The 23063-nt window shown below is 38.0% G+C and overlaps 1 protein-coding gene and 1 non-coding gene across 2 annotated transcripts in view; one reads left to right on the top strand and one right to left on the bottom strand.

The window, feature by feature from the left end:
- Window positions 1–3498: 3498 nt before the first annotated feature.
- Window positions 3499–3571, bottom strand: Trnat-cgu (transfer RNA threonine (anticodon CGU)). Its single transcript has one exon. It is a non-coding gene; the product is annotated as a tRNA-Thr (tRNA).
- Window positions 3572–3815: 244 nt separating this feature from the next.
- The window catches only part of LOC140142563 (protein timeless homolog), a 37009-nt gene continuing 17761 nt past the window's right edge, over window positions 3816–23063 (top strand). The window contains exons 1-16 of the mRNA XM_072164557.1: window positions 3816–3952; window positions 7902–8073; window positions 8763–8916; window positions 9623–9803; window positions 10319–10420; window positions 10756–10911; window positions 11513–11646; window positions 13297–13561; window positions 14097–14209; window positions 17472–17576; window positions 18104–18286; window positions 18954–19044; window positions 19962–20167; window positions 21104–21184; window positions 21733–21830; window positions 22668–22712. Coding sequence (XP_072020658.1) covers window positions 7965–8073; window positions 8763–8916; window positions 9623–9803; window positions 10319–10420; window positions 10756–10911; window positions 11513–11646; window positions 13297–13561; window positions 14097–14209; window positions 17472–17576; window positions 18104–18286; window positions 18954–19044; window positions 19962–20167; window positions 21104–21184; window positions 21733–21830; window positions 22668–22712 — 2023 coding nt within the window. The 5' untranslated portion in view covers window positions 3816–3952; window positions 7902–7964. The remainder of the gene's footprint in view (window positions 3953–7901; window positions 8074–8762; window positions 8917–9622; window positions 9804–10318; window positions 10421–10755; window positions 10912–11512; window positions 11647–13296; window positions 13562–14096; window positions 14210–17471; window positions 17577–18103; window positions 18287–18953; window positions 19045–19961; window positions 20168–21103; window positions 21185–21732; window positions 21831–22667; window positions 22713–23063) is intronic.

The following is a 23063-nucleotide window of genomic DNA, read 5'->3' as shown; positions in this document are numbered from 1 at the left end:
TTTATGCCATGTATTAATATCCTTAAAAGTAACCGGTGGATTTGCGAACAATTTGTCGACATAAATGACCTTCTCGGAGAAACGGTAGCCCAAAATGGGTTATATTTCATAATATGCAGACGAATGGTCAAATTAATAGAAAAATACCTGTGATAAATTTATCTGTACACATTGTCGCACTCCGAGTGACGTATAGTATATTTGCAACCCTGTGGTGGATTTGCGAACAATTTGTCAACATAATGATGTTCACGGAGAAAAGGTGGCCCAAAATGCGTTATTTTTGGTAATATGCAGACGAATGGCCAAATTAATAGAAAAATACAAATTGTCGCACTACGAGTGACATATGGTATATTTGCAACCCTACTGTGGATTTGTGAACAATTTGTCGACATAAATGACCTTCGCGGAAAAACGGTAGCCCAAAATGGGTTATATTTGGTAATATGCAGACGAATGGTCAAATTAATAAAAAAATACCTGTGATAAATTTATCTGTACAAATCGTCGCACTCCGAGTGACATATGGTATATTTGCAACCCTACTGTGGATTTGCAATTGACCTGGGGAACATATTGGAACATTTTGCACGGGTCAGCTCAAAAGACATCACTATAAGTTCTGGGGCCAAATCTTAGAATTGCGTTATCTGGACATCTGTAAGAAGTACAGGGCTCAAACTCGGTGACAACTCATGACCAGGGGTGAATTATGGAACATCTTGCAGGGGTCTGGTCAAAGGTCATCTGGGTCAAATCTTAGAATTGCATTATCTGGACGTCTGTGAGGAGTACAGGACTCAAAACTCGGTGACAACAAACCTCATGACAGGGGAACATTTTTGGAACATTTTGCAGGGGTCAGATACCTCCACAACACCAACATGCCCCAGCTAGGTTTGTGGTCTATGACCACCATTTGCCTCTAGTATTATTTCATTTGCTGGGTTTACTGAGTCTACTGAGAGTTCTGAGGTGAACCATTCTTGGTTAAATGTGAACAGGGATGTGCCACGGTTTTTGGATACCTTTTTAGCAAATTTAGAATATCGATGGGTGTGTTCCAGAGAAGAACAATTGGTATAGCTACAGATTTAGGAGCAATTACCAACTCTTATTTTATATAGGCCTACAAGACTACCTGTTTGGCATAATTATTTGAATGTTTCTGATGCCGTTTTCCTGAGCATTTTTATGGACGCATTTGACTTTCCAGGGGGTTGGAAGTTGTCAAGGTCGGAGGAATCGCTGGCAAGGTTTTTTTTTTTGGGGGGGGGAGGTTGGTGGTAGGTGGGGAACGGTATTTTTAGCGATAGTGGGGAATGTTTCTTTTTTGTTTTTGTTGATCATGTAGTGGGTGAAGTTTTTTTTCCAAAAATTTGCAGCCGCCCCCAAAGTCAAATGGTGCATCCTTTAGTGTTAAATGTTATGGATATATATATTTTTTTAATATCCCATACATGAGCACCAAAAAATCGCCCCCCCCCTTCGTCCTGCCAACAATTGCTTCTCCCAATTTTACCCTAAAAGGGACAGTAAAACTAACATTTTGTAGAAAACAAGTAATAAATTATTCTTCATGGAAATCGCACATAGTGGAATCATCCATCAGTCAATTTAAAAACACCCTCATGCCCCTCAAAAAGTTTGAAATTGTATATAATTGTTTCATTGCCTTTTGCCTATGTACTCGCAATCTCTCATATCATATCATATCATGTTGCCTTTTTTCTGATTGCGTTTTGATTTGGTTCTGAGATGTTTTGACTTTGTTAATATTTTTGCACTTGAAAAAAAAACCCTGTTTATTAATTGTTATATTATCATTGTTATATTATTATGGGCTTGTTTGAGCAGTGCTCAGCATGTTCAGTGAAAAAAACGTTCCCACTCACTAAAAAGAAAGGAATAAACTGTCCCTACCCAAACTGCGTACCAGTACCGCGCCGGTATACAATAATGAATTATTTTTTAAATGTACATGTAGTTCGGCAAAAAAAACCACCCCAACCTGCCCTGACCTTGCAACTTCCAGCCCTCATGTCAAAATTATGGTGCATCCAAAAACACTTTGTCCAATGTCATGTTGTATGCATGGCTTCTTTAGTCCTGCACAAAAATGTAAGTCAATAGTCCAAACATTTTCAGTTAATTTTTAAGGTCCCAGATATTTTTGTCCAATAACATTTCGTCCAAATATTTTTATCCGCATAATTATAGTGCTATTTTCTCCGTCCAATATTTTGTCCACATATATTTTGTCCAAAACAAACATGCACACAAATAATTTAATGTCGTAAAAGAAAATTTACGACAACATATTGTCGTTTTTTCCTTTATTTTTTGGCACATGTATTTTGTCATTATATTTTCTCTATAGGCCTATACTGCGCCAATAAAGTATCCTTGCACTTGGAAAAATAATCACAATTTCAAAACTGAACAATAGGCCTATTGGGGTAAATTTAATCCTGCACATTATGACACCACATTGAATCCAATGTGACCTCAAGAAGTAAAGTTACAAGCAATTGAATAGACGAAGGTCCCGTTTTAAAAGTGACAAACTGGCCTATACAAGGCGCAAAAAGATTCCAACAAGCGAAACAAAGAGACAACACAGTTTCTTAAGCGTTATTTAAAGCAGTTTTTATTTCAGTTTTTGCTTCTCTGTACTTTTCATAACTTTCATTTTATTTGTCAGCTCTTTTGTTTTAGTTTTCTTTTGTTCCTTTTGTTTTAAATTAAAGCCAAACGCATAAATTAGCCATTCACCACTCACAAACCAGATGTCTAGTCTGTGGAGTTTTGAATAGGCCAGTTTGTCACTTTTAAAACTGGACCTTCGTCTAATCAAATGCTAAGCGAATTAATCTGCAAGATTTGTTTTGTACATAGGAGCTCATAGGCCTAAACATTTATGTAGCCATAAGGATTCCAGTGATATAAAAATCTCAACTTTTTTACAGAAAAGTGGGGGTAGGGGGTAGGCTGTGGATTGGGGCTGGTATTTTCTTAATGTTCAATGTTTTCTTCGGAAGGGAGGGGGTCCCAAATTTACAAAAAGTATTTATTTGAAGTCTGCACTACAAAGGGAGAAAGAGAAAGAAACATTAAAACACACTAGGCCTATCTGTGTGGTCATCTTTTGACTCCCTACATTTTGGTCATCAAATGCCAACAGCCAGCCCTTTTAAACTGTTATGGACAATGTGATAATTTAGGCCTATTTTTGGCAAAGGGCAAAATGATGTTCAAAACATGTAGCCTCTAGTATGACGTAATATTGATTGCGGCACTCGTCATTTTGTTTGGAAGCAGTGGTTTAAAAACTCTGAAAAGTGCCCAAAGTTACCCCATTTTACGGTATGAATTATCACAGAAAATGGTCACAGCAAACAGGAAAAAAAATATATGAAAATTGTGTGAAATACATCTTATCTAAAATAACATTTTATTTAAAAATAAATACTTTGAAGACAGAGACAAAATATCAGGCACGAGAGGGATTCGAACCCTCGATCTTCTGTTTACGAGACAGACGCCTTAGCCACTTGGCCACCGCGCCACACCGCCGAAGTCGGGGATTCTTAAATCATTATAGTATACACAAAATATTCCCAATTTTTTCTCTATTCCGTGTTATTTGTGGCTATTTAATATAAAATAGAATCTTATTTTAGTTAATATGTTCTTTTATTACAAAAAAGTAACCATAAGTGCTGTTTAATGATCACATTAAAGACGTTTGCTTTGTGAAAGGTCAAGCAGGGGTTATGTTTTTCATTCCACTTCCGGTCCGGTATCGCGGGAAATTCTTGCAGAAAGACGTCGATCGGGAGAGCTCAATCGCGATCGTAGTTCATCTTTGGAGCTAAAATGAGACCAGAATATGTAATTATGGAGCCAATAACTAGTAATTAATTCGATAAACAAAGGGTATGAAACTGTAAGTGTAGTTTAAATGTTGTAATAAATAATCGTCATATTCGTCATTTTTAGCAGTCATGGCAGTACGTAGTACAGTCGGTGAAACTTTTCCATGGGTGTCCATACATCATTGTACATGATTAATATTCAGTGCATGATGATGCAGAACACGATCACTGATTATGTCAGAAATTAATATTTTGTTCTGGGTCTGATTATTCGGACTAGACAGTGTCAGTCATGCAGTTGCTGAAGCACACACTTTTCAAGAAGAAGAATGATCATTGACAATTCTTAGAACTTCCTTATTTAGTGCTGGCCAGACTGCATAGCCATAGTGCATGACCATGTCCATGAATGATGACTGCCTATATTATACATCATGTACTAGCCTGTATCACATTTCAGCTTGATCGAGAAATCTATCTACTATCCACGATAGGCATGTAGGTAATGTGTGAATAGAAGATAGAGATTGCTAGTATATTAACACGGTCAGTCATCGTAGTGTCTTCAGTTTTTAAACGCAGCAAAACAATTTTTTAGATTGTCCAGTTTGGCTTCAATTTAGCTTGGCTAGCTAGGCTAACATTTATGTATCTTATAGGTATCCCAGGCAAACCTTAGTTAACACATTTGCTAGTCAGCGAAATTCGCCGAGACCGGGGCCCAAACACAATGCATATTTACATAGAAATTTGAATTTTTTTCGAGAATAGGTCGGTGAAGGAAACCTACATAAATATGTTTTCTATACTTCACTTGACCCAAATATATGATTTTTATGGTGATAATCAAGTAAGCACATGGAATTTTAGAGGATTTTGATAGCAGTTCCATTAAAAAAAAGCTGCTATCGCCATGAGACTAAGATCTAGAAACACCCCGAAATGCCGCTTTTGGTGAATTTTGCCAGCTGAATCTTTTTGATGAAAGTCAGTCTTTGACAAGATGTAACTTTGCTACGGAAAGTGCTATGAAAAAAAGGTTTTCAGTTTTGGCTTTGTTTACTCACAAGGGCTTTAATTTGATATATAAAATGATGCAGTTTGATGGCAAATTTGAATTCACCTAGCATACCTATATCTTAGCCTTAGGCTTAGCTGAAGTGTTTGCTTACTTTTAACCGGAAACACAGGCGCTGAAGTACAAATTCCGACCATATTATGAGTCCGTTTAATTCTGCAACCTTGCTTGATCAAAGTCTAGAGAAAGATGTTTTGACAACTGCCAACTGCGTCGGTGATTAAAGATTTGAGAAAATCCAGTCATAGGCCAGTGCTGGGCAAATCAATCCATCTCCCGATTTGCAAAGGTTGACTTGTCATTGCAAACTGATGGTGATACCCTTCCGGTTCTTGAACATGTGAGACCAGCACTACACGTGTTGATCACCTATTTACAATGGGGACTGTGCGATGTCTGGCGATCACTCGAGAAAAATTGGCACAAAATGACGTTTTTCGCGTTCGTGAGTAAAGTCATGGTGAATTGATGAAGGAATTTAGCACATGGTGTCACTAATATGTCAAGAATAATATCCTCATATTTTTGAGACAATAATTAACTTGAGGAAGAAGTTTTTATTCATATGCATGATATTGGATAAAATTGGGACCTGCATGCCAACCGTGTACATGTACCAAACAAGGTACGTTACATGAGCGCAAATCCTTCCACGTTCTAACTTTCGTATCACAAGCTATCGGTTGTTCATACGAAAGTTAGAAATTTTCGAACAAGTTTCAGAACGTCTGTACTCTGTAGTACATACCTGTTTTTAATGACATTGCAACAATGTTTCTATTGTCAGCAATAACACCTTGCTTCATACTTTTGAGTTTGTATGGAGCACGTTCGTACACATTATAAATAAGTGAAATCAGAATATCCTGAAAGGAATTTAGGTAACGAATTGAACGACACTGACCTCGCAGCAGCTAATGTTTTCATGTAAACATGGGAGTCATTAGACATTTTTAATTTATGTTTCGTATCCTACTATCGGATCGTTGAAACAAGAAAATCTCATTCCCCGGACTCATTCACGAATTCACTCACCTTCCTACACCACCAGTTGAAATAAAACTCGAAACATCCCGTTAAGGGTGTTATCGATAGAGATTTTGTGTATCGCCATGTCGGAAGAAAATACTTCCGACAATCGACATGTATCGACAGTCAACAACCTGACACTGACAGCATGGGAAATATCTTAAGGGGGTACTACACCCCTGGCCATTTTTGTGCCTATTTTTGCATTTCTCTCAAAAATTATAGCGCATTGGTGACAAGTAAGATATGTATATTATAGGGGCAAGGACTACAACTACTGCACTGAAAATTCAGCAACTCAAGGCAAGTAGTTATTGATTTATTGATCAAATATTGGTTTTCCCTCATTTTGACTGTAACTCAACAAAGTCGTCTGTGTTGAAATAAAATTTCCAGTGCAGTAGTTGTTGTCCTTGCCCCTATAATATACATATCTTACTTGTCACCAATGCGCTATAATTTTTGAGAAAAATGCAAAATAGGCACAAAATTGGGCAGGGGTGTAGTACCCCTTAACTTGCCCATTGATCACCAACCTCCAATTAAGCTTACCGTACCCAATATTCATCAAAACTTGGCGAGTCACAAGTTGCACAAATGCAGCAAAATAGTATGTCTGCGGTAGCACTAGATTGCAAAGCTGGGGGTCTGCAGGGACCCCTGAACTTGGAGAAATTTTTTTAATAGGGGGTCCGAACTGTATTTTGGTGAGCCTGGGACCCCAAAAAGCAGCCTAGCACTACCCTACAAATTTCAAACATTTGAGGACTCTCAAGTTGTAGGAAGTGCCATAATAGGGTGTATTCCGTGTCTATTGTTTTCATTATAAATGTCGAAAAACATTAATATTGACAATAATTAACAGCCTGTTTGACCTCTCCATATATTGCTCACCTGTGTTTTCATATCATATTGTGGTAAAAATGATTACAAATGTGTAAATTTCCAATCAGGGTTGTAGCTAGACCATTTTTAGTGCTGGGTGGTATTTGAAGGAATTTTTGGTGAAATTGACAATTTTATTGGAAATTGCTTAAATTTGGCCAAATTCTATGTGATTTTGCAATTTTTGACACTTGACTGCTGGGTGCTAGAGCTTAAATTGTTTATCAGTGGTGGGTTTTAAATCTGACTGCGGGGCTCTGCCGCCCGCCAGCACCCACCATATAGCTACTTCACTGTTTGCAATCATTTATGGAGCAACGATTTCTTCGTACTGACGGCTAAGTATGTATGTGAATGAACATTAAACATGTATATTATAAACACATACACAGCACTTCCCAGTTGGAGCCAGGAGTTTCAATTATTGGAACTGCATAATTAACTTTATATCCACAATGTCACACTATAGTTCCTGTTTCTTTTATTGTTCAATTATTAAGGGGGTACTACACCCCTGTGGTAAATTTGTGACAATTTTTGCATTTTTCTCAAAAACTAATAACACACTGGTAACAAAAGTTATGTATATTATTGGGGCAAGGATTCCAACTACTACACTGAAATTTCAGTGACTTATGACAAGCGGTTCAGTATATGATAGGAAATGAGGTACATCCTAGCGGTACCTTATTTATCATAAAAATAACGAACCGCGTGTCTTGGGTCACTGAAATTCCAGTGTAGTAATTGGATTCCTTGCCCCTACAATATACATAACTTTTGTTACCAGGGTGTTATTAGTTTTTGAGAAAAATGCAAAAATATACACAAATTTATTGAGGGGTGTAGTACCCCCTTAAGTTGTTTATAATTCTTGCTTTTTGGTTTGATTATATATTTTGGAATAAATCTCTTAAAATCTGTGAAGTTTGAATTCATGAAAAACTTTGGCAATAATAAAAACCCTTCAAACAAGAATTGCTGATTTTCCTATTATAGTAATATAATGTTGTATAATTTAATTACAGGTCATAAAGTCATAATATTCAAAGTACTCAACAGGGACATTAGACGAAGGATAAGGAGTGAAAATGGAGTTTGGCAGTGTGGTTCGTGTGATGAACCATGAGTTGTTGGCAACTTGTAATGCATTGGGATACCTGGAGGGGGATACGTACCAGAAGGAACCAGATGCACTTGGTATGTAATACTAAAATAAATAATTGCACTATGTTATTCTTCAGGGGGGGTCATGTTACGGTGTGATGAAGGTTGTTGGCAAGTGGTAACTTGTTGGAATACCTGGAGGGGATCAAGACTCACGCTGGCGCTAATTCTTGCATCCAGACACATTTTGTATTCAACAAATTTCATTTCATCAAGTTGATTCAGCCCAAAAATGAGTGATTATAAGCTTACCAAATTGGTGTTTGTAATGATCCTATTTCGTAACTTCATCATCATGAAAATCATGAAAATTTTCTAAACCTCCATTGTGCATAAATTAATATTTTAGCAGCATATCGACCAATGGATCAACCAATCAGCACACGAGTTATTGACCTTTCACATTTAACCACTCCCATTTTGCAACACTTCCGGGTCAACCAGTCAATGAATGAAAATTCTTACGGCAGCGAGACGTGATAAGCTTTTGCTCAAACACGAGAGCAAAAATACAACTTTCTAAACTATCGTACATTGTCAGCAAGTTTGCATTCACGTAATTTGTTATTGACAATAATATTTACATAATTAAGGTCATGTCTTCCATAGGGGGTATGGATTTCAACTGGAATAGCCAATTGTATACTTTAAATCCCATATATATCCAAACTTTAAAACATGTGAATATAATATTTACAAAATGAAAAATTGTTATTTTACAGAGACAGTAAAAGATCTGATTCGCTTCTTACGACGAGAAGACGACACCGTCGAGATTAGGCGTCAGCTTGGGAATGCGCAGATTCTACAGAATGATCTTATTTATCTTTTGAAGCAGTTTCATAAAGAGACGGAACTCTTTGAAACATGTACCAGGTATGATTGGTTGGTTTTTATTTTTAAAAATCTGTAATAAAACCGTCATCTTGTAGAGACTGCTGTCAGGTTTGCACCCGGAAAACTGTGAGCCTCCTTGCTGATATTTTACATGAATTGTAATTTAAGTAGAGAAATTAGCTACATTTGTTTGAATGGAACTTCAACTGTTTCAATCTTGGATATCTTGGATCAATCTTGTTTGTTGCCAAATTTTTCATTTCAGACATACCTAATTACAATTTAAATGACTTTTAAGCAATTTATGTATATTGTGTTTTACACTTTGTTGGGATCACTAAATGGGCTGGCCTTAAGATAAGATATAAAAGCAATATTCAAACCATACATTGTAGAAAATAGTACAAAACACTACAATAGACAATATTAGTAAACAAAAAGACAGCCAACATTGGGCTATTCTAGTTGAAAATCATACACCCCCTATGGAAGACATGATCCTACATCTTCCACACAGGGAGTGTGCATTTCAAATGGGGTTAACCTGAATGAGTGACTCCATTTGAAATCTACACCCCTTGTGTGTGAAATTATTTAAGGTCATGTCTAACATAGGGGTGTATGGATTTAATCCGGAATAACCCAAGGTTCTATATAGGTTATTATATACCACAGTTGAGCATATTTTCCCATGTATATATTTTGATTGAACCACCTCACTTTTATTTTCCTCTTTGTATACCAGGCTTTTGGTGAACCTTACCCAGCCAGCAGAGCTTTGTTTTGATAACAAAGTCCCCACAGACAAGACCACTAGGAACTACTATCTTGAAGTATTGTCGCATCTTCAAGCGTACAAGCAAGCCTTTGCTGATGAAGAACTAATGGTGGTCTTGGCCAAGAAACTGAAGAAATTATTGGATATGGTAAGAAATGTTCACATTCAGTGTGCAAAATAGGTGGTAGTATAAAAATAATGTTTTGTGGGGAAGTGGTGAAAACTACTGGTCCCAGGGTGTTGGATGATTATGAAGTCATGTGTTATACCCCAAATTGATGTTTTTTTTCACAATTTCTTCGGAAATACATTGATTTGGAACATCAAATTTGAGGATAGTAATGAGAAAATAGGATCTAATTATATGATGCCAAATTCTCATTAATAGTGAGGTAAATCGGAGGGGGAATGAGGCTGTTGATTGGGTTGAGGACCTTTAAGAAACATTTATTTGCTATATTGCATCAGTACATTAACAACAATTTTTGGTGTCAGATTTGGCAGTTCTTTTCACAGAATGAAATGACCTTGCTGAGTACTTTCGTCAAAATAAAGAAAACTCTGGTACACTTACAAATGAAGTAAATGAACTTTTTTTTTAATTTTTTTAAAAAGGTAATGTAAATTAAAATTTGACATTTTCACTGACTCACATCCTTGCAGGAATGGGAAAGTCGACGAGAGGACCACACTATACTGATGGAGAGGATATTACTGCTGGTGAGAAATGTCCTCCATGTGCCTGCTGACCCCACACAAGAAAAGGTACAGTATTGCCCGTGTTGTAGACCCTATTCACCCATTGCATGGTTCCACCATATGTGAGGAGAGTCTCAATATGGCAGTTTACATGAATGTAAATTGAACCAGTCATATAACATTGTGTAAAGTTACATAATTCTTCAATTCCTTTCAGCCCCACAGACTTCTTACCATATCTCTGATTGGCTCAATACATTATATAGTCCTCTTTATAGCCAATCAAAATAGTTTTTAGAGGCTGATAATTTAGCAGGCTTATCTGTCTCATCAATCATATTGAAATTTTATTTCCTATTCACCTCATCCATTATTTTAATTGTTTATTTTCACTTAATTAGAGAACTGATGATGATGCCAGTGTACACGACCAAGTCTTGTGGGCTCTCAATGTGAGCGGTATGGATAAGCTTATCTTGTATGTGGCCAGCTCTGAAGAAGAACAACAATGGTGTATGCATGCCATAGAGATTACTTCACTGATGCTCAGAGAACAGGTCTGTTATGCTTGGTTTTTTCCTCTCCTGAACTTGTTCAGAAAGAGACTGTGCAGTCCGTCTTTTTGTATGTGCTAACATTACATTTCTTGAGTACACTACCATGATATTTTGTCTCAAAGTGTGCGACAATTTAGAAATCAAGTGTGGAATGTGCCCCTCCTCAATTCAAACTAAGTCTGTTAAAAAGTAAGTTTGAGATGTTACAAAACTTGCATTCAAAACATCCTTTTAGATTATTTGTTTACAAAAGCGCTTTGAAACATCTCTTTGTTTGACTTAACTTTGAACGATGCCAATATCCTGCATAACTGAGTCTTGCATTGGCTAGTCCTGTTAAAATACAAACAGCCCATGTGGAAGACATGATCTTAATCTCTTACTAAGACAGGGAGTGCGAATTTTAAATGAAGTTACCTGAATGGATGACTCCATTTAAAATGTACACCTCCTGTGTGGGAGATCAAGGTCATGTTTTCCATAGGGGGTATATGGATTTCAATTGGACTAGCCCATTCTTTGTCGCATAACATATCATGATTATGTCATCACCTGAATGGACGTAATATCATTAGTTTCTTTCTATTATTATTATGTGCAGACCCCTGAGCAGCTGGCTAAAGCAGGTATTACAAGGGCTTCTAGTGAGAAACAGAAGGATGAGCAAGAACTGGAGATGGCTAGACAGAGGGAAATAGCAGAGAAAAAGGCCAGGGTGTTGAAAGGCAGTGGAAGGTGAGTGTAAAGGGAGGGAGAGAATGAATGAGAATAGCAGAGGTAAAAGGCCAGTGTGTTGAAAGGCAGTGGAAGGTGAGTGTGAAGGGAGGGAGGTAATGAAGGGGATTAGCAGAGAAAAGGCAGACGTGTCGATCGAAAGGTAGTGTGAAGGGAGGGAGAGAATGAATGGGAATAGCAGAGAAAAGGCCAACATGTCGAAAGGTAGTGGGAGGTGAGTATGAAGGGAGGGAGAGAATCAATGGGAATAGCAGAGAAAAGGCCAGGGTGTTAAAAGGCAGTGGAAGGTGAGTGAAGGGAGGAGAGAATCAATGGGAATAGCAGAGAAAAGGCCAGGGTGTTAAAAGGCAGTGGAAGGTGAGTGAAGGGAGGGAGAGAATCAATGGGAATAGCAGAGAAAAGGCCAGGGTGTTAAAAGGCAGTGGAATGTGAGTAAAGGGAGGGAGAGAATCAATGGGAATAGCAGAGAAAAGGCCAGGGTGTTAAAAGGCAGTGGAAGGTGAGTGAAGGGAGGGAGAGAATCAATGGGAATAGCAGAGGTAAAAGGCCAGTGTGTTGAAAGGCAGTGGAAGGTGAGTGAAGGGAGGGAGAGAATCAATGGGAATAGCAGAGAAAAGGCCAGGGTGTTAAAAGGCAGTGGAAGGTGAGTGAAGGGAGGAGAGAATCAATGGGAATAGCAGAGAAAAGGCCAGGGTGTTAAAAGGCAGTGGGAGGGTGAGTGAAGGGAGGGAGAGAATGAAGGGGATTAGCAGAGAAAAGGCCAACATGTCGATCGAAAGGTAGTGTGAAGGGAGGGAGAGAATGAATGGGAATAGCGGAGAAAAGGCCAGGGTGTTAAAAGGCAGTGGAAGGTGAGTGAAGGGAGGGAGAGAATCAATGGGAATAGCAGAGAAAAGGCCAGGGTGTTAAAAGGCAGTGGGAGGGTGAGTATGAAGGGAGGGAGGGAATGAATGGGAATAGCAGAGAAAAGGCCAGGGTGTTAAAAGGCAGTGGAAGGTGAGTGTGAAGGGAGGGAGAGAATCAATGGGAATAGCAGAGGAAAAAGGCCAGGGTGTTAAAAGGCAGTGGAAGGTGAGTGAAGGGAGAGAGGGGAGGAATGAAAAAGATGGCTAAGCAAGCTACAGAAATGGCAGAGAAAAGGCAAGAAAGGAACAGGTTCGCAGGAACTCATATTATCAGACGTTTCTTATTTCAACCCAAAGTGAAATGCAAAATGCGATGGGTCTACCGTCTATGAATCGCCAGGCTGTATGTGAAATAAGAGACATCTATGATATATATGAATTCCTGCAAATCTGCTTCCTTCCAATACCTTGCCTTTTCTCTGCCATTTCTGTTAGCTTTGCCATCTTCTCATTCATTTATTAAGTGCAAGGTGGGAGCAGGCATGAGATTTTTCAGCTGATCACCTGAATTCAACTTTTTTGACTGCTCATATTTACGCATTTTTACTTCTTTTCGGCCCAATTTTGAGTGGTTTTGGCCAATTTCACCCCATTTTCAGCTCCTTTGAACAACTTTAGCTTTTTTCAAGTAAACAAACTTATGCCTGTGGGAGGTTTTTGAAATGATCAACTGTTAAAAACCTTCTTAAAAGACTGAGAATTTTCACAGTAAAAAAGTTCATTCCACCATTCCCTTGTCCTACAGACATTCCAGATTTGGAGGTACATTCTATGTCAAGAATTTCAAGTCCATATCAGAGAGAGATGTCATCTATCACCAAGCCCCGCAGAAAGCCAAGCATATCTCATTTGACAGGGAGAAGAATCCTAAGAAACGAGCTAAGAACCGCATGCCGATGAAAGACACGTCGCTCACCAGGAGATCCACTCTTAGTATTCGTCTATTCTTGAGGGAGTTCTGCGAGCTGTTTCTTGATAACTGCTACAATCCACTTATGCATGCTGTTAAGGTATGAGCCAATAAGTTATTGTTCCCGCCAAAGAAAGTTTTTTTGTTCCCGATGAGCTCAGATGTTTGTTGATTTCTCACCCATGCTTTGATGGATTTCAATTGGACTTGGACATCTGCTTGGACACAGTGATCTTTGGGTACATTGACATGTGTGATGTCAACAATTGTGAGGTCAAAGGTCATCTAGGAGTTAATTGGGGTCATTTTACAAATGTGATTTTATTTTATTTATTAACCATAAAACCCCAAATCTGGCTGGGACACATTTTATGTACTGCTTAATTTACTAATGTACTTGTTTTGTCATAACTATAATGTATTGAGAATGAACATTTCTACACATGCTTGTACTCCCTGGGTGTGATAGCCATGCTTTGAGATACCAGACAACATTGTGTGTAGGCTGAGGAGGCTGTCATGGTCATAGGATGTATGAAGTAGTAATTCAGTATGTAAACTGGTAACAAAGTCAGGTATAAATATTTATAATAGTATCAGACTAAAATAAGGAATTTGTGATTTACTTTCAACAGGATCACATCCTTCATCAGAAAGCTCAGGAGAATGATGATACATATTACCTATGGGCCATGAGGTTCTTTATGGAATTCAGTCGGCATTATCACTTCAGAGTGGATGTCATCAGGTGGGTATTAGTATAGACACATATTACCTATGGGCCATGAGGTTCTTTATGGAATTCAGTCGGCATTATCACTTCAGAGTGGATGTCATCAGGTGGGTATTAGTATAGACACTTATTACCTATGGGCCATGAGGTTCTTTATGGAATTCAGTCGGCATTATCACTTCAGAGTGGATGTCATCAGGTGGGTATTAGTATAGACACATATTACCTATGGGCCATGAGGTTCTTTATGGAATTCAGTCGGCATTATCACTTCGGAGTGGATGTCATCAGGTGGGTATTAGTATAGACACTTATTACCTATGGGCCATGAGGTTCTTTATGGAATTCAGTCGTCATTATCACTTCAGAGTGGATGTCATCAGGTGGGTATTAGTATAGACACATATTACCTATGGGCCATGAGGTTCTTTATGGAATTCAGTCGTCATTATCACTTCAGAGTGGATGTCATCAGGTGGGTATTAGTATAGACACACTTATTACCTATGGACCATGAGGTTCTTTATGGAATTCAGTCGTCATTATCACTTCAGAGTGGATGTCATCAGGTGGGTATTAGTATAGACACATATTACCTATGGACCATGAGGTTCTTTATGGAATTCAGTCGTCATTATCACTTCAGAGTGGATGTCATCAGGTGGGTATTAGTATAGACACATATTACCTGTGGACCATGAGGTTCTTTATGGAATTCAGTCGGCATTATCACTTCAGAGTGGATGTCATCAGGTGGGTATTAGTATAGACACACTTATTACCTATGGACCATGAGGTTCTTTATGGAATTCAGTCGTCATTATCACTTCAGAGTGGATGTCATCAGGTGGGTATTAGTATAGACACATATTACCTATGGACCATGAGGTTCTTTATGGAATTCAGTCGTCATTATCACTTCAGAGTGGATGTCATCAGGTGGGTATTAGTATAGACACTTATTACCTATGGGCCATGAGGTTCTTCATGGAATTCAGTCGGCATTATCACTTCAGAGTGGATGTCATCAGGTGGGTATTAGTATAGACACTTATTACCTATGGGCCATGAGGTTCTTTATGGAATTCAGTAGTCATTATCACTTCAGAGTGGATGTCATCAGGTGGGTATTAGTATAGACACGTATTACCTATGGGCCATGAGGTTCTTTATGGAATTCAGTCGTCATTATCACTTCAGAGTGGATGTCATCAGGTGGGTATTAGTATAGACACATATTACCTATGGGCCATGAGGTTCTTTATGGAATTCAGTCGGCATTATCACTTCAGAGTGGATGTCATCAGGTGGGTATTAGTATAGACACTTATTACCTATGGGCCATGAGGTTCTTTATGGAATTCAGTCGGCATTTTCACTTCAGAGTGGATGTCATCAGGTGGGTATTAGTATAGACACTTATTACCTATGGGCCATGAGGTTCTTTATGGAATTCAGTCGGCATTATCACTTCAGAGTGGATGTCATCAGGTGGGTATTAGTATAGACACTTATTACCTATGGGCCATGAGGTTCTTCATGGAATTCAGTCGGCATTATCATTTCAGAGTGGATGTCATCAGGTGGGTATTAGTATAGACACTTATTACCTATGGGCCATGAGGTTCTTTATGGAATTCAGTCGTCATTATCACTTCAGAGTGGATGTCATCAGGTGGGTATTAGTATAGACACTTATTACCTATGGGCCATGAGGTTCTTTATGGAATTCAGTCGGCATTATCACTTCAGAGTGGATGTCATCAGGTGGGTATTAGTATAGACACTTATTACCTATGGGCCATGAGGTTCTTTATGGAATTCAGTCGGCATTATCACTTCAGAGTGGATGTCATCAGGTGGGTATTAGTATAGACACATATTACCTATGGGCCATGAGGTTCTTTATGGAATTCAGTCGGCATTATCACTTCAGAGTGGATGTCATCAGGTGGGTATTAGTATAGACACTTATTACCTATGGGCCATGAGGTTCTTTATGGAATTCAGTCGGCATTATCACTTCAGAGTGGATGTCATCAGGTGGGTATTAGTATAGACACTTATTACCTATGGGCCATGAGGTTCTTTATGGAATTCAGTCGGCATTATCACTTCAGAGTGGATGTCATCAGGTGGGTATTAGTATAGACACTTATTACCTATGGGCCATGAGGTTCTTTATGGAATTCAGTCGGCATTATCACTTCAGAGTGGATGTCATCAGGTGGGTATTAGTATAGACACTTATTACCTATGGGCCATGAGGTTCTTTATGGAATTCAGTCGGCATTATCACTTCAGAGTGGATGTCATCAGGTGGGTATTAGTATAGACACTTATTACCTATGGGCCATGAGGTTCTTTATGGAATTCAGTCGGCATTATCATTTCAGAGTGGATGTCATCAGGTGGGTATTAGTATAGACACTTATTACCTATGGGCCATGAGGTTCTTTATGGAATTCAGTCGGCATTATCACTTCAGAGTGGATGTCATCAGGTGGGTATTAGTATAGACACTTATTACCTATGGGCCATGAGGTTCTTCATGGAATTCAGTCGGCATTATCACTTCAGAGTGGATGTCATCAGGTGGGTATTAGTATAGACACATATTACCTATGGGCCATGAGGTTCTTTATGGAATTCAGTCGGCATTATCACTTCAGAGTGGATGTCATCAGGTGGGTATCTATGGGTCAGATAGAAATATTTTGTCAGGTTTTGCTAATGCAGAGAGTAATTAAGGTTGGTCTTAACCCTGGAATTATGGAAACTTTAGGGCATTATAACTGCTAAATTGTTCTAAAGTATAATTATAAAGGTATACATATTTAGAATGACAAAGACTTGACAAACCCATCTTGGGTCAAATTTGGGCAAAAATGTGCAGTTTGGGTGAAAATCGCTAAACCTGTTTTTTTGTTTTTGTTTTTTTTCCCCAAATTTTTTCGGGCAATTTCTGTCAAAATTTCAATTTTGTTTTTTCAATTTTTCGTAAAATACTATTTTTCTCATAACTTGGCGGATGACAACATGCTGCGTATTTTCCAATCTGCTAGGTAATCCAGTTAAAATCCATACACCCCCTATGGAAGACATGGCCTTAATTTCCCACACATGTGGTGTAGATTTCACACACATTCAGGTAACCCCATTTGAAATTCACACTCCATGTGTGGGAGACTGAGGTCATGTCTTATAGGTGTCTATGGATTTCAACTGGAAAACTATCGTCATTCAGATTACGTTTACATTTTTCCCCTGCATTCAGTGAGACATTCTCTGTGCAAGCATTCTATTACGTCCAGGTCAACCTCATCAAGTACATGGACATGATGGTCACGGACAAGAAAGAATCAGCAGTATGGTCAAAACGGTAAGACTTTTTTTCTTTTTATAAGCAAGATGACTTTGGAGATACTTGCAAAAAATGCAGTACTTTTTTCTAAATGCATTGTATGGTTCTGTTAATAGGACATACTTTCTGTTTGAAATTAGGATGAGAGACTTGAAATCATACAACCAAGGATATTTTAAAGTAAATGGATAGACGCCTATTAAATAGGAGCCAGATATAAACATACTACTTTCAATCTGACGATCAACTCCCAACAGCCTATGATTAGTTAGTAGTGCGTAAATAGAAGTTTGATTCATCCGGTGCCTTCATCAAAGAAAAGGAACAAAAAATGGTCAAAAATGATGGTACTTTTACAAGGCAATAAGCAACTTTTCTAGGCATTGTTGACATGGTGACTTCAGGCAGTCCTAACTTTTGAGATGTTTGCATACATGTTTGAAAGTGAAAAAATAACCATGTTTTTCAAAGCAGAGGCACAGTATATATTGTGTAAATGCATTCTGCCCTAAATATAATAATTTATTATTATTTTTTCCTCTTAGCATGCACTATGCTTTGAAAGCCTACCGCGAGTTACTAGCAACATTAGAAACGATGACCAGATCCAAAGATTCCAAGATACGAGAATCTGCCAGAGTTACACAGAGTAACATCTTCTACGTCATTGAGTATAAAGAACTCTTTGTTATGCTGCTCAAGAAATTTGACGATGTCAGATGCACAAAGTAAGTTTTCTTTAAATGAAAGTTATAAACAGGGTGTTGACTTCTGTTTGTGCTACGTTTTCTTGGCTTTTTTTTTATGTCGAGCATATCCAGGCATTAACAGCTGAAATCTGGGAGATAACACTGGCAAAACTTTGACCAGGCATAAAATCACTAAATGTCTGTCACAATGGAAGAACATAGGGACTATATGTGACCTGCAACCACGAAATGGGCATAAAGTTGCAAGTTGGTAATTTGAAACGTTCTGGCGTTGGTATAATTTGTTTCACACGCACCTGTTCAAGCCAGTAGTATGTCCTTTGTGAACGGCACAACAGGCCATTCAAGGACATGCTACTGGCTTGTACAGGTGCACTGCAAACAAAGAACATCTGCTCAGTCAGCCAGGATGTCTTGAAACTTTCAACTTGCGACTTCACGCTCATTTCTGGTAACAGGTCACATATGAAAGATGTCACTATTGAATTTGTCTTCTTTTGCCTGAATTCCTTCTCGTATTATGTTCAAATTTCCGCACTTTTATATTTATTTTCAGCTTGTTTTGGGACTTTGTACCCCAAATTTACATACTATTTCAAGTTTTATGCTTTTTGAGAGTCTTTATAATGATTTGCATTGACTAAGAAATATGATTGGAGACTACTAACATGATTTCTTGTTCCAGGAGCTTTTTAATAGACTTGATAGAGACTACCCACATCTTCTTGAAAATGCTGGAAAACTACTGTAATGGAAAGAATAAAATCCTTGTACAGGTGAGAGTGAAATCTTCAAAAGAATCGGCTATTCCAGTTGACATCCATACACCCCTGATGGAAGACATGATCTTAATCTTCCACACAGGGGGTGTGAATTTCAAATGAGGTTACCTGAATGGGTGACTCTATTTGAATTCTGCACCCCCTGTGTGGGAGATTAAGGACATGTCTACAGTCTTTCATGTGGCCATTGTGGGTGTATGGATTTTAACTGGAATAGCACAATGACCTGTGTACTGTAGTATTAATTTCATTTGAATGCTCACAGCAGTAAGTGATCATATTTACTGGGACAAATAAACTATAGGACAAATTGTGGGCGGGCATAAATACTGATCAAACCAATCAAAAGTCATTGGAAATACCAGCCAATCAGAGCAAGTAGGATTCATTTCTGCAGGCTTGCACATACATGTTTGTCATGCTATGTTCATTCAAACATCTTTTGAAGGATTTTGTCATGCATTTTTTGCTTGAAAATATAATAATATGATAATTTCTGAATTTATATAAAAAAACCAAAATGAGGTAAAATTGCTCCCAAGAAATGAAATGCGCAAGACTTACCGGAAACAAATTTTTTTTAAACCAAATACACAGTAACAGTTGTTTTAACAATTAGAATTGATCCACTATTTGTTGTGACATTGAAACATTTTCCCCAAATTTTGGGGAAATTTCTAAAATTTTGGAGCCTACAGTGAGTCAAAATTAGGGTATTTAAAAAAAAAAAGAGAAAATTTTGCAAAAACAAGGACCCATCCATATACCCAAATTGACCCAGAAAAGGGAGTCATTGATATACAAAAAGGCCAAAAATGCTACCCATGTTTGCAGTGCCTGTATGGTCATTTGTATCCCCCCCCCCGGCCATTGCCATTCACAATATTTTATTTATATTTTTTTGCATGTAGAAAAAAGGAAAAAAGAAGAAAAAGAGGAGACGGCGCAATCAGGGAGCCAATCAGCAACCTCCGCAAGGTCCTAGTGAAGAAGAGTTGAATGACGGATGGGATCATGTGACCTCTGACCTCTCCGCTATGCTGCAAGGGAGGGAGGATATCCCTGAGAATGTTGTACCCTTTGATGCCGCATCAGAACAACCTGTGGAAGAACAAAGGTTGGTTGGGGTTTGCAATGCAACTTAATCAGTTTGAAAAAGATACTCAATGCTGGGGTTGTTCCATCTATAGTGCACATACTCATTTCTCATGTTTGTCAAACAGGACACCCTCGTAAAATCCTTATTGGTTTGTACGGGGCCTTTCAGTTCCAGCCAATTTTCTCAGCATGGAAAATAGTTAATAGTATTATCAGTTTACGTTTTCTTTTGTAATTATTGGAAGTTGATTTCCCTGATGAAAAAAATCAAACTTTTGTAGTTGTTTCGCCAAGAAATATTTATTTCATGGCATGTTTTGTGATTTCCGTCATTGAGTGCAATGGTAAGTGTTCCTTTCATGTCAAAGGGTGTGAGATGGAACAGGCAAATTCCAGCAATAACACAATGCAATGAAGTGATCTATACCATGAGTGACATCCTCCTGTGGAAGATTTAGCTAGAATCTTACACAAAGGAAGTATGGTTTTCAAATAGAAAAGACAATTGGGTAGCTTCCATTTGATCATACTGGATATTGCGCCTTATAAGAAATTAATGTATGTATGTATGAAATCTTAACAATTAAACAACACTTCATTCAGTCTTTGTCTTTTTATTCAAAATCTCGGATTTTAACAAAACTACATCACATAAAGTCTTGATTTTTGTAGGGTATGTTGGTTTACTATAAAGTACATTACAAAAACATTTTTTAGACATTGGAATTAGAATTAGAATTTAGGTTCGAGGTAGGTTTAGTGTTAGGATCAGAGTTAGAATTCAACTACATCCTATCGAGTAGAATTTACTTTTAATAGAGTATTCCATTTAAAGTTTTGCAAGAAATACACCCACAAACACCTAACCATATTGCGACTAAGAGTTACTTACTCATGAAAAAGTATGATCTAAATAAGGCACTTAAAAAACTATCCCTATATTCTTGTTCCTCAGAGCGGATGCAATGGTACGGATACAGAGAGGTTTACACAATGGTCAGGCAGGGGACGCGATAGCCTTGCTCAGAGCAGCCAGGTAAGATTGTGATTTTATAGTCTGACAGCGTACCTTCCTCAAAACAGTAATTTAGATATTGTTGTTTACTTTACCTCTAAATGTAACAGATTCCTGCAAAAATGAGCAGTTCTTGATAAAATCACAAAAGTTGATTTTACTTTATTGCATCAAGTAAGGCATAAGGACTATAACATTCTCTTTTTATGGTATGTCGGATGTCCAGCACCAGTATGTGTAACTGTACATGTGATTCTGATATGTGTAGTGTGTACTCTATTGCCCACACAGGTATTTTAAAGTACCAATGAAATAGCTGTCAACAGGAGCAATAAGAATTTGGTGGTGTTTATATAAACATAATAGACCTTTCAAACTCAGAAAGCCTTTGGAAAATTCCGAAAGCTATTATGAAAGTAACCCTGATGAAATATTGACATTTCATGTGTGCAATTGAACCATTCTTGATGTGCACAAGTAAAGATGTGCACATCTACAAAACCTCATCAATGATGCTATCTCAGAGGCTTTGTGGGATCTATTGATATATTTTCTTTCCATTTTACCAGGGAAGTGTGGCCTGATGGTGACATATTTGGTGCTAGTGACGTCAGTCCAGAAGATGAGTTCATGGCACTCAGAGAAATCCATTTCACTAATCTAAATGGTAAGTACTGTATAGGGGCAAAGTTTTGTGCCGTTTTTATTTTTGCCATTAATTTCAAGACCGCAAATTTAAAAGCCTGCAAAAATATTTTTTTTTTTTTTTTTCACTCTCACACGTATGTGCTACCCCCTCCAAATTGAACCCTTAATGGCGTGACGCACACCATCACATTTTGCACCCGTAAATGGTGTCGTTTACGGGAACCCTACCCTTAAAGGCATATTTGTGTAAATGGTCCCTAATCTGATACCCTAAGTGGCATTTAGTCTTTGCATTAACATTCAATTAGCTTTTGAAGCTTTTCGCAAAGTGAAGCACAACACTGCTGCCCAGCCCAAGAACAGATATTAGATATCCTATGATTTCTTTGAAGATTCCGCTGGACGAAAAACTTAGTTCTGTATTTTTCTGGAATAGGGAGTAGTGCTCTTATTGTGTATAAAACTCTATCCAATGTTTCACCATCCTGTTTATCTGTGTCATTGGACCACAGTAAAGCTAATCACACTGAACTGCATTCTCCATAGCTGGACCCATCTTTACCAAATCAATTGAACTTTAATTCTATTCTTTCTCCTTTTTTTTCCCTCTAATTTTCTCTCTCTTTGTTTTCTCGAGCTTCAGGTTGGCCACCAAGGCCATTGCCTGTCCTTTTTGGTTTTGGCCTTGGTGCCACAGATCTTTGTCAACTTCAAGGCATTCTTCATCACTTATTGGCCTTGGTGCCTTTCTTTGTCTTTGCCCAGTGGCCTTTAAAATGGGTGCCCCCCCCCAAAAAAAAAATTGAGGCCTGATGTATTCTGCTTCAATAATTTTGTTTGTTTGTTAATTTTCCAGTGGCACCACCACCAATGGAAGAACCTGAAATGGACATGGAAGAAGGTAAGACAAGCATTGGATTGAAAATGATTTGAACTTTTATTTGTAGTACTATTTATATAATTTATAGCAATTTTCTGAAATTATACAATTTATATTGTTATCATTGAGTCATTCTGATCAGGATTTTTACAGCTATGTTGTTTGTTGCCATTTTCAAAAGACATTGGTTAGTCAAAGAATGATATAGATCATTCCTATTATGGCACCTTCCTGCCGTTGATAGGGGTGAACATCGATATAACCTATCATAACAGTAGCGAAAGTGATACTTATAATCAGGGGATACCCTTCTTGAGCTCACTTTTATTGTTTTATAGTGTGTGAACAGTGTGATATTGATGTTAACCCCAT

Source organism: Amphiura filiformis, chromosome 20, assembly GCF_039555335.1.
Source record: "Amphiura filiformis chromosome 20, Afil_fr2py, whole genome shotgun sequence".
Lineage (NCBI taxonomy): Eukaryota > Metazoa > Echinodermata > Ophiuroidea > Amphilepidida > Amphiuridae > Amphiura > Amphiura filiformis.
The sequence above is the reverse complement of the archived record's forward strand: the minus strand, read 5'-3'. Positions and strand labels throughout refer to the sequence as shown.